We start from the raw sequence: 14,870 nt of genomic DNA, 5'->3' as shown, positions 1-14,870 counted from the left end.
TTGGAAAATATACTTGTAACTTAATTAGCTTCAGACAAAATAAACCCTTATTTGTAGGGATCATATGAATGATTAAATACTTCCTGTAAAGCACAGTGAACCATGTAGGTGATTTATATATATATAAAGGTTATTAAGTAAATGTAAACTTTCTGGGTTTGCAGTATATATAATAACATGTCTAATGTTTATTTAAAGGACTTTGAAGATCGGCTTATGCTGCTGTTCCCTGAAGATCTAGTCTTCCTCTCTGTCGATCCTGACAGAACAGCAGTGATACACCAAGTGAGTTGTTTTTTTTTCGTTTTCAAAATGGCTGACAGTAATGCCTCAGAGGGAGCTCCTATACTCTTCATTCTAGAGCTTCACTCTATTGGCTGGGACTGCATTCCCTCAAGGAGATTTAAACAGTTTAAAAGAAAGGCTAACCTTCTCCAGAATTCTTCAGGAAGTACTATATAGAGAATGAGAAGTATGGGGCAACATTGCCTATAAGAGCCCTGTTAGTTAGTGAGAAGAACACAAACCAGTGGTCGAAGTGGAAATTTAGACGTGGCGGTATGGAAAATGTAAGCAAATGGAGTTTACAATGAAGACAGTAGGAGAAGTGGCATGCCACCATATACCAGCTCAGTATGGCCACTGACACAAACTGTGAAACTTTATTTGGGGATGGCATTTCCTCTACTTTTGGGAGTGTATTAAAATTTTGAGTATATCACCGCTGCTTCCAAGGACTGTTTCAGGCAAGTGAGGATAAGAATTCTCAGAAGTACAGAGGAAACTATATGGGTATCTTAGCTATCAGGGGGCATACTGGCTTTATGTATATGTTGGTTATGTGGGTATTCTGGCTATGTAGGCATACATTCTATGTGGGCATTTTGGCTATGTGGCTATATTAGTGGGTATTGTGGCTACTTACAGGCATATGAGGCTGTATGGAGTTATTGTGGCCATGTTGACTATCTGGTTTTATGTGAGACTGTATGAAGAGATTTTAGCTATATTGGGCATATTGGCTACTAGTAAAATGTAAGCCTGTATGGAGTTATAGTGGCCTTATAGCGGACTGTGAAGCTATGTATCAAGCTATATGGTGCTATCTGTGGCTATGTGGAAACGTTTTGCCATAGTGTGCATGCTAGGTATTCTATATTGGAGTAAATATGTATTTTTTTCACAAAGCCATGGAGTATAATTCCTAAAGCAAGAAAAGAAAGACTGTTACCTGATTACAAGGAAAGTTTGCAAGCTGTACTTTCTGTCAAATGAGAAGTATAACATACTTGCCACCATAAAACAGTTTATATGTGTATATATGTTTACATACAAGGATTTGATAGCTTAAAGTTAATTTTAGATGCTGTTAAATACTAAATAGTAAAATACAAAGACATAACATACACACCCACACACACACACACACACATATATATATATATATATATATATATATATATATATATATTAAATTATGCAAGGCCATTTCCCTCATCTAATGCTTATTATAATTATTTAATAATTATATGTCTAAATAGAGTATTTCCTCTTAAATTGGAACCATGGTTCCTATCAATAATACTTTATTTTTTACATAGGTGCCTCTGTTTTAGAAGTTCATTTTCATTTTGACCAGCACTGTTGTCTCTGTAAGTGATAGATTACTGTTGGGGTAGCAAGGTTGGTGTTATTAAGTTTGGGGTATATAACCTTATTCAGTTGTGTTTAGAGTATTCATTATGGTAGTACATAATTGCATTATGTGCAATAATATACAATGCAACTGAAAGTGATGCTAATCAACTGAGACACTGTGTAAATGTAATAACATAAGTTTATATATTTCCATGTCTTAGGGTACTCTCCCATTAAATGCAGTTCATATTGAGGAAATTCTAGATGAGAGACTGGAGTTCCAGATTACAGGTAGGTCAAGGTGGATTTTTTAGGGAATATATATAAATGTATGACTTTGTTTGCCTTTATTTTCCTATTAGTATGTCATAAGAAAAATAAATGTTACTAATACACTATATATACTATAGTGTATACAGTGTCCCCCCCATGCTGAAGTCCATTTTACATTGCTAATCACAATAATGATGACCAGTATAATATGATACCTAGTATACAAATTTATTCCCATCTAAACAGACTTGCATGACCAGGGGAGGGCTGGCAAATTTTAGCCTGGGGGACAAGACTCGACTCAGCAGCCTATTAGCACCATTTTAAACTAGAGATGCTCAGGTTAAGTTTTCGGAAAACCAAACCCACCCGAACTTAGGGAATCCCAGTAGGCTCGCGTGCTGGCTCGGGTACATTCAGGTGTACTGGGATATGAATCGAGGCAAAACACCATTGTTGCGTTGTTGGATCTTAGGGGTTTTGGATTCCATAACTACCTCCCTCCCCAGGAGATCCAATGCCATTGCTCACACTGAATTAGGGGTAGCAGTGTTCTTGTCACTCTCCAGTCTCCAGTGACAGTGCTCACACAGAAACAGGGGTAGCAGTGTTCTTGTCACTCTCCAGTCTCCAGTGACATTGCTCAGTGCCATTGCTCATACAGAAACAGGAGGGGTAGCAGTGTTCTTGTCACTCTCCAGTCTCCAGTGACATTGCTCAGTGCCATTGCTCATACAGAAACAGGAGGGGTAGCAGTGTTCTTGTCACTTTCCAGTCTCCAGTGACATTGCTCAGTGCCAGTGCTCATCCAGAAACAGGAGGGGTAGCAGTGTTCTTGTCACTTGACAAAAATTGACTAGAAATGACTGGAAATTAATGTTATTGAGGTTAATAATAATGTAGAAAAAAAATAACCAAATTATGTGATTTTAGAAAAAAATAGGGATCCAAAACCAAAATCAGAACATGCAAGGGCGGTTTTGCCAAACCCAAACCCAAAACACAAAGTTATTCCAGATCCAAAACCAAAACCAAAACACAGAGGTCAGTGAACATCTTTATTTTAAACTAATAAAAACTTCAGGTGGCCCCATGATCCAGCCCAAGGTAGATCACTATGAGACCGGCCCGGGGGGCTTATGCCCCCTTGCCCCCCAGCCCAGTCTGTCCTTGTGCATGACCTACAGAAAAGCTCCTCCTATGGTGTCCTCCTCTCTCCCTGCCAATGCCAGTCGCAGCCAATGACAGCAATAAGTGCTGTTGGCTACTTTTACTTCAATTAATCCAGCCACCAATCAAAGTTCACAGCAGGCAAGTGAGCACAGCTAGACTGCTAGAGTTCATTGAGGGAAAGGAAACAGTGGTACTAGTCACAGAGAGGTTTACATTGCTCAATATCACAGTGTGAAAAATCCAGGAGAATCTATGCTGGGATCTGGAGACCATTGCCTAGAAGAGTTGACAGTTCTGCATATAAACATAAGCATAAAAAGGTCAAACACATATATATTTAGTAATGAAAAAAATTCACACAATAAAATATGGGAAGAGATGGTACTACACCTGTCAGACATATATTAATGTTTACATGTTAATATTTTCTTACAGGTGACCTTATGGAACCAATATTAATTTTGTGCATGACTCCTGAAGATTACAGTAAATGGATTTTCTATTTACACAAGGTATATTATGGGCAAGTTTTTAAATGAGTATGTTTTAGACTTAAATTTACCAGTGCTTATGTAAATGGTTGTGTATTGCTAAGGAATTATAAGAACTGATTGTTGTGTGCACATGTTGATTGTACTGTGTTTTGGTGGAATAACGGATGTACAGCCATTGATAAATGTAATCATTTTCAATCAGTGAAACATTATTGAAACTGTTGTGTAACCAAAATTTCTGTGCTAGAAATAGGATACCTCAAATAGTCATTTAACTATTACAGGTGCAGTTCTGCTATTTATGTGTTTGTTTCAGATCTAGCCATGTTTAAAGAATGAACAAATGTCTTAGCGCAATTCAATTCAGCAAAATAAGTGGAGGTTTTGGGCACACAAAATTAACACTACTTTTCACGCTCATCGCAACCAAAGCATCCCTGATTCAAGGAAAGTGCCTGTTCGCTGGACGTTGTGCAAAACGTACAGGGTTTGGCAAGCAGGAAAGTTGGAAACAAAAGTCCATAAGACTCTGGTTCATAATACCAAAATAGTAATTAAAATACCCCCAATTTTTTGTTAAGCATTTTATTAAATCTAAAATTAAATTTTCATTCTTGATCCATCGCACTCCAATGGCAAATAAATAATATTTTTTTTTGTCTTCTTGATCTATTCACTAAAGGATAAAACAGGAGATCCCTTTGCCGCCAACCAATCAGCATTGATTTTCCATGCTGGCCGCTTGTGTTTGGCTGGCAGATAAGGAGAATCCAGAGTCCTTTCATCATTTTGCACAGCCAAGCTGTTTGAAGTGCTATCCCTGCCATTAATAAAAGAATATATAAAGTGTCTGGATGAGTGACAGCTGAAAGACATAACAACCCATTTACCATCCCTACATATTTTTGTGCCTATTCCGATCCCTACTCGAATCTTTAAAGAAAAAAAATGTTTTCGGCACCTTCCAGCAGAGCTTAATGTTCCCGACACCTTCCAGCAGAGCTTAATGTTCCGTTGGCTCTGCATGTGCCATCCTGTCAGGTAATTAATTTGATGTCAGGGATGGCACTTCCCTGCTTCGGTGTTCCCCCAAGAAGTCAGTAGACCAGGGCTGCATAAAACAGCTGATGACTGGGCCTATTTATGAATGTCCGAAGAGGGATTTATGAATGTTTTCGAGGGATTAACACATTTTAAAGTAAGGAGGTTATTTATTATGAGAGAATCTCTGATATCTACTATGGTCCCAGCCTCTTTGAGAGCAACTGCAGTCCCCATAGGTGTCTATGGAGACTGCAAAAATGTCTTATTTATCAGACTCAGAAAATCAGAGCTTGAGCATCTGAAGATGGTGTTAGGAAGCTAACACCATATTCAGATGGTCAACAAAAACTGATTCATTTCTGCCATTCCAGTGGTCAACTCCTCAATTTAGGATTTTAGTGCTCGAAGTGGATCAATGGTTGAAGTCTGGATGTTTTGAACTACGATCTCCCTGAGGTTTTTGAATTTCTTGTAATTTGGAATTTCTGGGAACAGTATCTCCCATACCTGATGGGTTCCAACCATCTGTATAACGGCCTCTTTGAAATCCCAAAAATTATGTTCTGGTACTTGCATTCAATGTAATCTAAATTTGTATTAACATTACCATTATTCACCCCATCAGTAAACTGATTCACCAGGCTCTCCTCCCCATTCCTCACTTCATCTTCATCCACTGCTTGTATAGCCTGTAAAGCCTCTTGCAGGCACAGAGTGTAGTCTTGAAGAGTTTCCCCAAGTAGCTGCTTCTATGCATAGAACTTCATCTTGAGTACCGAGATGGTACTGACTTCAAATGTTTTTGTCAATCGTTGTAGAATTTGTTCTACGTTTTTCTTCTTTCTCCTGAGGACCAGAAGGTAACTTCTCGCAAGGCATATCTATATCTATATCTATCTATCTATCTATCTATCTATCTATCTATCTATAATTATCTAACATTAATAAACAACTTAACAAATAAAGAGATTAATTTCTCAATACAACTTTAAGACCTACATCAAATATTTCAATAACTATTTGTAGAAGTGGTGCTCGTGGTTGGGGCCCATAATTTTCTTTTTTATCCCGTTGGACTTTATGAATAGTCACTTTATTAAGGGGTTGTAGACCTTCACAAGAAGATTTTGGTAAAACACTATTTCTGTAGTTTTCCTGAAAAACTTATTCTTTTTTAGTAAGCAGTTCAAGTATATAGGGATCAGTAACATGTATCTAAGTAACTGCTGATGTTTTCAGTGTCAGTGATGTCATGGTGGGAGTTATACTGATCTGTGTCTGTATAACTGTTATTGTACAACTCCAACTGGTCTCTGTCCTCTCACCCTGTCCTCAGTACATAGCTCAGTCTCTGTTGTGTATTCACAGATCTCTCTACTGCTTAGTAATTTTCAGCACTTTCCTTTTTTACTCACACCTCTCTTTTGCTCACTTCTTCACTTCTTACACTTTCTTCACTTTTAATCTGCTTATATATCACTTTGTCCGATTTTAATTCTGTTCCTATTTTTTCTCTCTCAGTCTATCCAGACACAGGGATCTCTCTCAGCTGTCCTGAGTATCACACTCCTCTCGCTCTGTCACCCCCGGCAACCATCAACCACTCCCCACTGTCACCCCCAGCAACCAGCAACCACCCCCAACTGTCATCCCCAGCAACCACCCCCAACTGTCACCCCCAGCAACCACCAACCACTCCCCATTGTCACCCCCAGCAACCACCAACCACCCCCAACTGTCACCCCCAGCAACCACCAACCACTCCCCATTGTCACCCCCAGCAACCACCAACCACCCCCAACTGTCACCCCCAGCAACCACCAACCACTCCCCACTGTCACCCCCAGCAACCACCAACCACCTCCAACTGTCACCCCCAGCAACCACCAACCACCTCCAACTGTCACCCCCAGCAACCACCAACCACTTCCCACTGTCACCCCCAGCAACCACCAACCACTCCCCACTGTCACCCCCAGCAACCACCAACCACCTCCAACTGTCACCCCCAGCAACCACCAACCACCTCCAACTGTCACCCCCAGCAACCACCAACCACTTCCCACTGTCACCCCCAGCAACCACCAACCACCTCCAACTGTCACTTCTCCCACCAAAATTATTATTTTTTTAAAATCTTTATTCCATAGACAAAAAACCTTACGGTTTAACATGTCCAATTAAGGTTCCTTACACACCATCTAAAATGTAAGAAAACTATTGAAACTCTTCCACTCAAACTCCAAAAAGCAATGAAATTACAACGATTAAGGCAGAAACCTTAATGGACGTGTTACTTGTGCAGTACAGACATGGTATGTCACCACATCCTGTGGTTAGCTGCAGATTCAGCACTATCATGGAGTGAGAGTGCTGTCACTCACAGAATGGTGGAGCTGCTAATTCACAGATTTGAGTGAAGCCAGTCTGAGTACACCCAGCACAAACCTCTAACTGACATGTGCAACGTTATGAAATCCCCTATCTTTAAAATGGAGCATATTTTACCAAATTGTAAAAAAAACTATAACTTTCTCAAATTTTAAACCGTCAAAGGCACTCCTCAGTCCTAATAGCTTTCTTATAAAACAAACCCCAAGTCTTTAGACCTCCTGTACACTGAGTTACGCTCTCCCAAAAAAACCCAGAAAAACAGTGACTTTTGCAAAACAGGAAGTGGAAAAAAAACGGCGAGATTTTGAACTTCAGATTATTCCTAATTTGTCAATTTTTATTCTCTTTTTCTGAAATTTGGCATGTGGCACCTATGGACGGTTCTTCATTCGCATGCCGAATTTCAGTTTAATAGATTTAATACTTTTTAAAATGTTGCCCGCAAACACCAAGCCCCCCCCTCTCACAGATTTCTAATGGCAGAATGTTGTTTTTTAGATGCAACCTTAATATAAGGGCACAACTGTGCCCTTATAATAAACACTTATGACAATTAACAAATATAATCACACCTATACTTACATATATATACACCTCAGGGTACTCAGGTTTTGGGGTATCACATAATGTAGTGATAACTCATAACAAAATGACTCTTGTGTTTCAGCCACAACATATGCAGTGCGGGGTCGGCCTGCATCCTCTGCCTTTTGTGAAACCTAAATATAGAAGAAGATAAGAAGAAGGCGTATTTTGACGTTTCAGAAAAGCAACGACAGTCTTAAGTGCTAAATGTCAATGTGTGAAACTGTGATCAATATCGGCAGAACGATCCGTGGTTTAACCACAGTGTGGAGGAGTCAGTCTGGACACTCGTGGTGTAAGACGGCCTTAGATGTGTCATTTGTCAGGAGTATAATTATCTGCGTATGAGACAACTTAAGAGGGTGTTTGAGCATTGATGTAGGAAAGGTCAAAAGAGAAAAGTAAAATGTTAAAAAGTATCATCAAAGAAGAAATAAAGAACAGCGTATGGGAAAAAAAAAAGAAGATAAAAAGGGAGATACACTTGTGTATGTAACTTCCTGGATCGTGTGGCTCAGTCGCCTGCAAAACAAGTTGTGTATGTTACATACTAAGGACCAGGAATATACCTACAAATAGTGCCTGGACTTGCTGGAAAAACTCACATTGTAGCACATGGGGGGAGGGGGTACATGTGCACTAGGGAGGACATCATTATTCCATTTCTTGCCAATCAATGTGGTATTTACTAAACTGGTCAATCAGGTAGGTGCCTACAGCATTACCATTAAGGGGGCAACATGGAAACAGTTTTATGTGACTTCTTCAATTTTCTTTTATTGCTACTTGGCCTAGAGCAACCATTTACTTTCAATAGCAGTTTAAGAAATATGAGTGCACAGTACCTAATTTAGGGTGTATTCCCTCACAACGTCTAAGGAACCATTAATTATAAACACAGCCCATTCGCCAATGCCATCATTTAGCAAAGACAAGCACATGAAATAATGTAGCACAAACAATGCTTTTAAACATTGATTTGGGGGGGCCAAGGACAGAAGAGAGCGGCAGTAACTTTCCTGGAAGACTAGGACATATGACAAGGGTAAATCAGGTATGGAAACAGAAAACCAGGATGGCCATGTGAAATAAAATTGTAATTATGCCTTAAATCCATACAGTGATTCTTTCTGGGTACTACATGCAATCATCTAATTGCGTGTATTTATTCCCATAGATTTGTTGAGCGAAGTGAATGAGGAACATGTAATTCAAGTTACATAGGTTTAGTTCAGGAAATGCTCCAAGCCCTCAATGCAATTTATTTTTAAATCTTATGCTCAGTAGGTGTAAATTTGTACTATCAACCATTGGGCCAATCAGCAATTAACTTGTATCTGCCTAGTGCAATATAGATGTCGAAAACAACTGTGTTATTCCTTGATATAATTTTAGTGCAGAATTGCCCCACTGAGCAATGTTAGTTAATAACCCCTCTCTGTTCATCACTGAGAAGTTTCTTAAAGGATATTTTAATTTTTTGGGTGATTTTTGTCTTTATCTACAATTGTTGGTTTGAAATACTATCTAACAGAGTGTGTCTGTTCCTACCTAAATTGGCCAAAAAGTCTCTTGTTTGCTACTTGCGATCGTAGTCACGGTTAAAGTGTTGCCTGGAGATGATCGCTATGGAATCATCAGGCAATTTGCACTGTAGAATTACACAAGCTGACCTTAAGAGATTAATTGAGTGATCTGTTTTCTCTACTATTGGCCCTAAAATCCAGAATTGCTAATATTACTAAATCAAACATGTAATAAGTATCACACTGTTGAATTACAGACCCCCCTAAACATTTTGTGGACTGAACAAATATGCAATGAAATGCAACCTATTAGTTCACTAGGAAGCAGTGCTATCACTTAATAATCAATATATATGTAAATGAGTCACGTCAATCAATGGTTTAGTTATTTTTAGTTAGTCGTTATTAGCGCTGCAAACAATGATACACTTTTACTGCAATGGGAGGGGTCCATAGCTAAATCTTTTGACTATGTCTGGAATAATTTAGTAGGGGAAACTGATAAATATAAGAGTTCTCGCAAGTTAAGCACTAGAATCCTACACACATTACATACATTTCCTGAAAACCATCCTTATCTGGACCACAAGATCTAAAGTAGAAGTTGCATTAATTACAGTCATTGGGCACTTGCAAATCTAAGGCAAATCAATTTGCTGATAGCGTTGATTCTTTAGTTAGCTTGAAATAAATTGCAAATCAGCACTGCAGTGGGTTCAATGTAGCAGAAGCGTCCTAATAGCTGTTGGCATCACAGAGTTTCCTGGGTAACTGGAAACATTTATATGTGTGTTCTAAATGAATTCATTTAGAACAATATATTGACATGTAGCAAACATGAGAATGAGGAAGAGGTCTAAAGGCTGGGGACTTGTTCACGCGTTTTTTAGAAAAAAATGTGCATTGTAAACGATGGATAAACATTCCCACATTATAACCGATACTCATCTGTCATGCAATGCAGTCAAGAGCACATGTTTTTTTGGGGGAAAAGGAGGAGTTTGGCACTTGCTGATCTGGAATAAAATAATGTGCATATTGCTGTAAATATATGCATTATTCTATTCAATTGTACTACACACATATTTCTCCATCCAGGTTCGAAAAAGTGATCTTTTTCACCTCATTATGCTGTGGTAGATGATCAGCCATATTGCTGCAGATTGATAACAGCGGTAGGGACAAACATGGGATAGCCTGAGGAAACCAATTTGGGATAATTGTGAGTACATGTTTATTTATAAATATTTCATAAAAATATGGGAAGATAATTCATAACATCCGTGGACCGGAGTCATTCAGTAGAGCTAAAGCATAAAAAAGGAGTAACATTGTACCTGGACAAAACCATGTTGCATTGGAGGGGGAGTAAACTTAAAATGTGGGGACAGATTTATAGTTGGGATAGGGCATATTCCAGACACATAATTTGATACCTTATTCCTGATACATAATATGATACCTTATTCCAGACACATAATCTGATACCTTAATCCAGACACATAATCTGATACCTTATTCCAGACACATAATCTGATATCTTCTTCCAGACACATAATCTGATGCACCTCAAATTCCAGATACATAATCTTAGATAAATAGCTAGTGATCGCAAAACCTGATCAGTCCCAGGGTAGTGAGCTAGGCATAGCACTAGTAATAGCCCCCTTAAACCTCCTCCCCTCTCTAGTTGCATCTGAAACACACCTTATCGATACACCAACCTACCAAGCGTTACTGTCTACCACATCATATATTGCGGCCAATGTCAGGGCTATATGTAACATATAGGCTACACAGCCACATTCATAGGGCTGCTCAGTTCAGGGGTCTGTACTGATGTTGATAATTTCATCTGCACATAATTTATAGGATAACACTAAATAAGGACCTGCCCAAAACAAAGGTCCATTTTTTTAAACAATTTTTGCTGTCATTACTATCGATTTACTATCCTTCACCAACCTAATACCATGGAGACTGAAAGCAGCTTCAGACACCAATGCCTGGCAAGTGGTTTCCTTGGACTCCCGAATCCTGTGAGTGGCTGGGTCCCTGCTAGTAATTACATCGCAATGTTACAATATTGCAAAATGACATTTACCCATACTTACCAACCTTTTTAAAGTTCTATCCGGGAGATCCCAGGCAGGGGGGCGTGGGTGGAGGGCGGGAGGGGCGGGGCGTGGTGAATTGCGTAATTTTGGCCTCGCCCCCACGACAAAATGCCATTTTATCGTGGGGGCGATTCACCACGAATGGCGTCATTTTGACAGCAAGAGGCCATTTGCGGGATATTTGCCTGCTCTCCCGGGAGATCTACCCGAATTTCGGGAGTCTCCCGGACATTCCGGGAGAGTTGGCAAGTATGCATTTACCAGTATGCCAGATTTGAAAAGAGCTCTGAGGTCAAAACACTAATAGTGCTTTCAGGGTAATTCCCTAACTACTGTTAGTGTAAATTTTGCTTTTTGTAGTGGAATTACCCTTACTACCAAGTAAGAAAAAAATATAAAAGCAATTGTTTTTATTTTTACTTATTGTCACCTCAGTGGATGACACTAGTTTTTGCTGTTTTGTGGTTTATTTATCTAAGCACTGTTATAAAGAAAAGACATGTTTTTTTAAAATATCCCTACCGTAGTGTACATTAAAAGTCAGGAGCGTGTCTACCATTAGACAAGCCACTAGACACCCCGAGGAAGCTGTTTCAGGCAGCAGTTTTTGTGGGAAACCATAATTTAGAAAAGCTGTTATTATTTTGTGAGACTATTTTAGGAATTGTTTTTTCGTACAAGAGAAAGGCCCTTTCATCAACATCAACATCAACAGCTAAAAACTATTTTATGATTTATGCAATGGTTTAGAGGGATGCAAAGGCATAATTTCACCTGCAGGTAGCAGAATGTTATACCAAATGCAGGGAAGTTTCAATGACAATCAGAGACGCTAACGGGGTGTGGGTGGGGTTTTTTTTTTTGGATGGGGGGAGTGGCCAGGATACTAATTTCCTGGCCAGAGCATGCAGATTAAACTCACTTCATGCCACAATAAATTTGTATAATAGTAATGGTCCTTACTGAAATATATTTTGAGGTATCTTAGATATAGTGACCTTTTGATTTCTTATCGTTTTATAATTCCCCTTATTATTAATGGCGCCCAGAAATCCTCTTGGCTGCCCTGATTACTATAGACATGTTTTGTTCCATTTTTATTTTAATAATGGAGGTTTGTAAATAGGTTAAAAAAGTGCAGTAAACCATAGAAACCAATCAGCAATATGCTTTGTCTAGTGTAGGTTAGACAGCAAATGTAACTATTTGTTAGTGCAAAATTTGCACTTACATACAGTGCTAGCAAATCAGCCCTTATGTATATAGTTAGCCAGTTATATCATAGTTGCCAACATTGGTAACTTGTGTCCTGGGAGGCAGGTGGGTGTGTGGGGGCGGGGCTCAAAGAATCATGTTGTTAGCCCCGCCCCCAAATCAGTCATCACTGTTTCGGCAATAAAAATAGAGGGCTGGATCACAATGACACGTACACGGCGCCACTAAGTCCCGCCCCTCCGTTTAATTTGCCGAGCCGCTGGGAATTGGGAGAATTGCCTGCTCTCCCGGGAGTCTGGGGGACAGACCCGAATTCGGGAGTCAGTATGAGTTATATGCGTTTCTACGGAATTGCTTTCTATACAGATGTGTGAAAATGTGCTGAGCAGGAAAATATCCCTTTTAAATGATTTAAATAAAAAAATACATGTAGGGCAATTTAGTTCATTATGTACTACACCATAGTGTACCATAAGCATTTCTTAGAAAGCCTGTTTTAGATTATACCAGTCTAATACATGCAGAGCTATCATCCGGATATACTGTACAGTAACTTGCAGATGTACTTTGATATATATTTTTTTGTATGAAATGAGCATTAACATGAAAATCTGCTATGTCAGATTTTGCAAAAGGACTGAAATGAAAAACATAAAATCCCCTTTTAAAATTCTTTAACACCTGCTTGCAAAGGAGTGTTTCTAAACTTGTTTTTAGGATTTAAATGTGAAAAATAATCACTAGCGATCTATTTTGCAAACATAAGCCTTATCCTATGTATAATTGCTAGATTTAAGCGCTCTCCAGCACTGATCTTTCATGAACACTCTTCAAGTCTGATTCATCAAGGAACGTAAATGGCAATTTTGTGCGTACAATCCACAAAATCACTCTGCACATGCCCAGAACCGGCTAATATGCCACAGAACACAACAAGGTTCAATTCATCTTCGAGTGCAAGGGACACTTACTACGATTTCAGGGTGGGAACACGGCAGGGAAGAGGCGTTTGCCCGCAGTTAAAGTACTGTAAGGGCATGCCAGTCCTGAGCGCACGCAGCAGATTCCAATCCAAGCTCTGGGCATCTCAAAAGTACTTGGTTTTCAGTCGTATCTCTTGCTCCAGCTACAGGGCAGGTGAAAGTACCGATTGCTAGTGATGAAGGCTGAAAATGCACGCTAGAACATGTGTTTGCAATCAGGAGCAACTTTAAAAATGTATTTTATGTACAGTAGACATTCATAACATCCTAATAAATGAATTTCATGGAAAAAAACAACACTTTTTTAAAAAAGTTTTATCATTAATGCCTATATTATTAATAGGTGACATTAACTGAATTTTTTTTCTGGACGTATCATGCAGTGTCTTGTCTACTAGACCAGAGCAGACCTACATCCGTATTCATCAATGCACGTATCTTCACATCTGTTCCTTGTTCGGACGTACCCAGTGGTGGGATTCAGTCGGTTGTCACCGGCTCGTCAGAACCAAGACCTAATTTTAGGCTCAGTTCGGTGAACCAGTGACTACAGACTGAGTCCACCCTCTTTGCTGGTGGGTGGAGCAAGCCCTTTAAAAAAAAAAAAATACTCACCTGTCTGCGGCGTCAGCACTCCTCCCTGCTCCGTCCTCACTGAATGTCGGGCGTGACGCCATCACGCCCGACATTCATTGAGGAGCAGCGCAAAGTGTGAAGGGGGAGCAAAGGCAGCATGGGAGAGTGTGAAGGGGAAGCAAAGGCAGCATGGCAGAGTGTGAAGGGGGAGCAAAGGCAGCATGGCAGAGTGTGAAGGGGGAGCAAAGGCAGCATGGGAGAGTGTGAAGGGGAAGCAAAGGCAGCATGGGAGAGTGTGAAGGGGGAGCAAAGGCAGCATGGCAGAGTGTGAAGGGGGAGCAAAGGCAGCATGGCAGAGTGTGAAGGGGGAGCAAAGGCAGCATGGCAGAGTGTGAAGGGGGAGCATAGGCAGCATGGCAGAGTGTGAAGGGGGAGCAAAGGCAGCATGGTAGAGTGTTTTGAGGGGCAAAGGCAGCATGGCAGAGTATGAAGGGGAGCAAAGGCAACATGGCAGAGTGTGAAGTGGGAGCAAAGGCAGCATGGTAGAGTGTTTTGAGGGGCAAAGGCAGCATGGCAGAGTGTGAAGGGGGTAAAAGCAGCATGGCACAGTGTGAAGGGGGGGGGTAAAATCAACATGGCACAAAACTCTTTCTTATAATATAATCTAGTTTTGTGTACCTCTTTGATTGTTCTTATTTGATTAAATGCATGAAATATTAAACTACCTTTCGGTATATCTTTTTGTATAGTTAAAACGGTCATTAGGGCAGAGAACTGATTGTTAATTTATTTGAATCCCACCACTGGACATACCTATGCCCGATTTACATGTGTTTTAAAACAAACGCACAT

General features: G+C 39.9%; 1 protein-coding gene across 3 annotated transcripts in view; it reads left to right on the top strand.

Annotated features, from left to right (window-relative positions):
- LOC142107863 (putative pleckstrin homology domain-containing family N member 1) overlaps positions 1–8,713 on the top strand; it is a 50,363-nt gene extending 41,650 nt beyond the window's left edge. For all 3 annotated transcript variants that reach the window (XM_075191505.1, XM_075191504.1, XM_075191506.1), the window contains 4 exons: positions 199–285; positions 1,860–1,929; positions 3,520–3,596; positions 7,684–8,713. In XM_075191505.1, the coding sequence (XP_075047606.1) occupies positions 199–285; positions 1,860–1,929; positions 3,520–3,596; positions 7,684–7,755 (306 nt within the window). In that variant the 3' untranslated portion in view covers positions 7,756–8,713. The remainder of the gene's footprint in view (positions 1–198; positions 286–1,859; positions 1,930–3,519; positions 3,597–7,683) is intronic.
- Positions 8,714–14,870: the final 6,157 nt, after the last annotated feature.

The sequence above is a fragment of the Mixophyes fleayi genome, chromosome 11 (genome assembly GCF_038048845.1).
Source record: "Mixophyes fleayi isolate aMixFle1 chromosome 11, aMixFle1.hap1, whole genome shotgun sequence".
Lineage (NCBI taxonomy): Eukaryota > Metazoa > Chordata > Amphibia > Anura > Limnodynastidae > Mixophyes > Mixophyes fleayi.
This window is presented reverse-complemented; position numbering and strand designations above follow the sequence as displayed.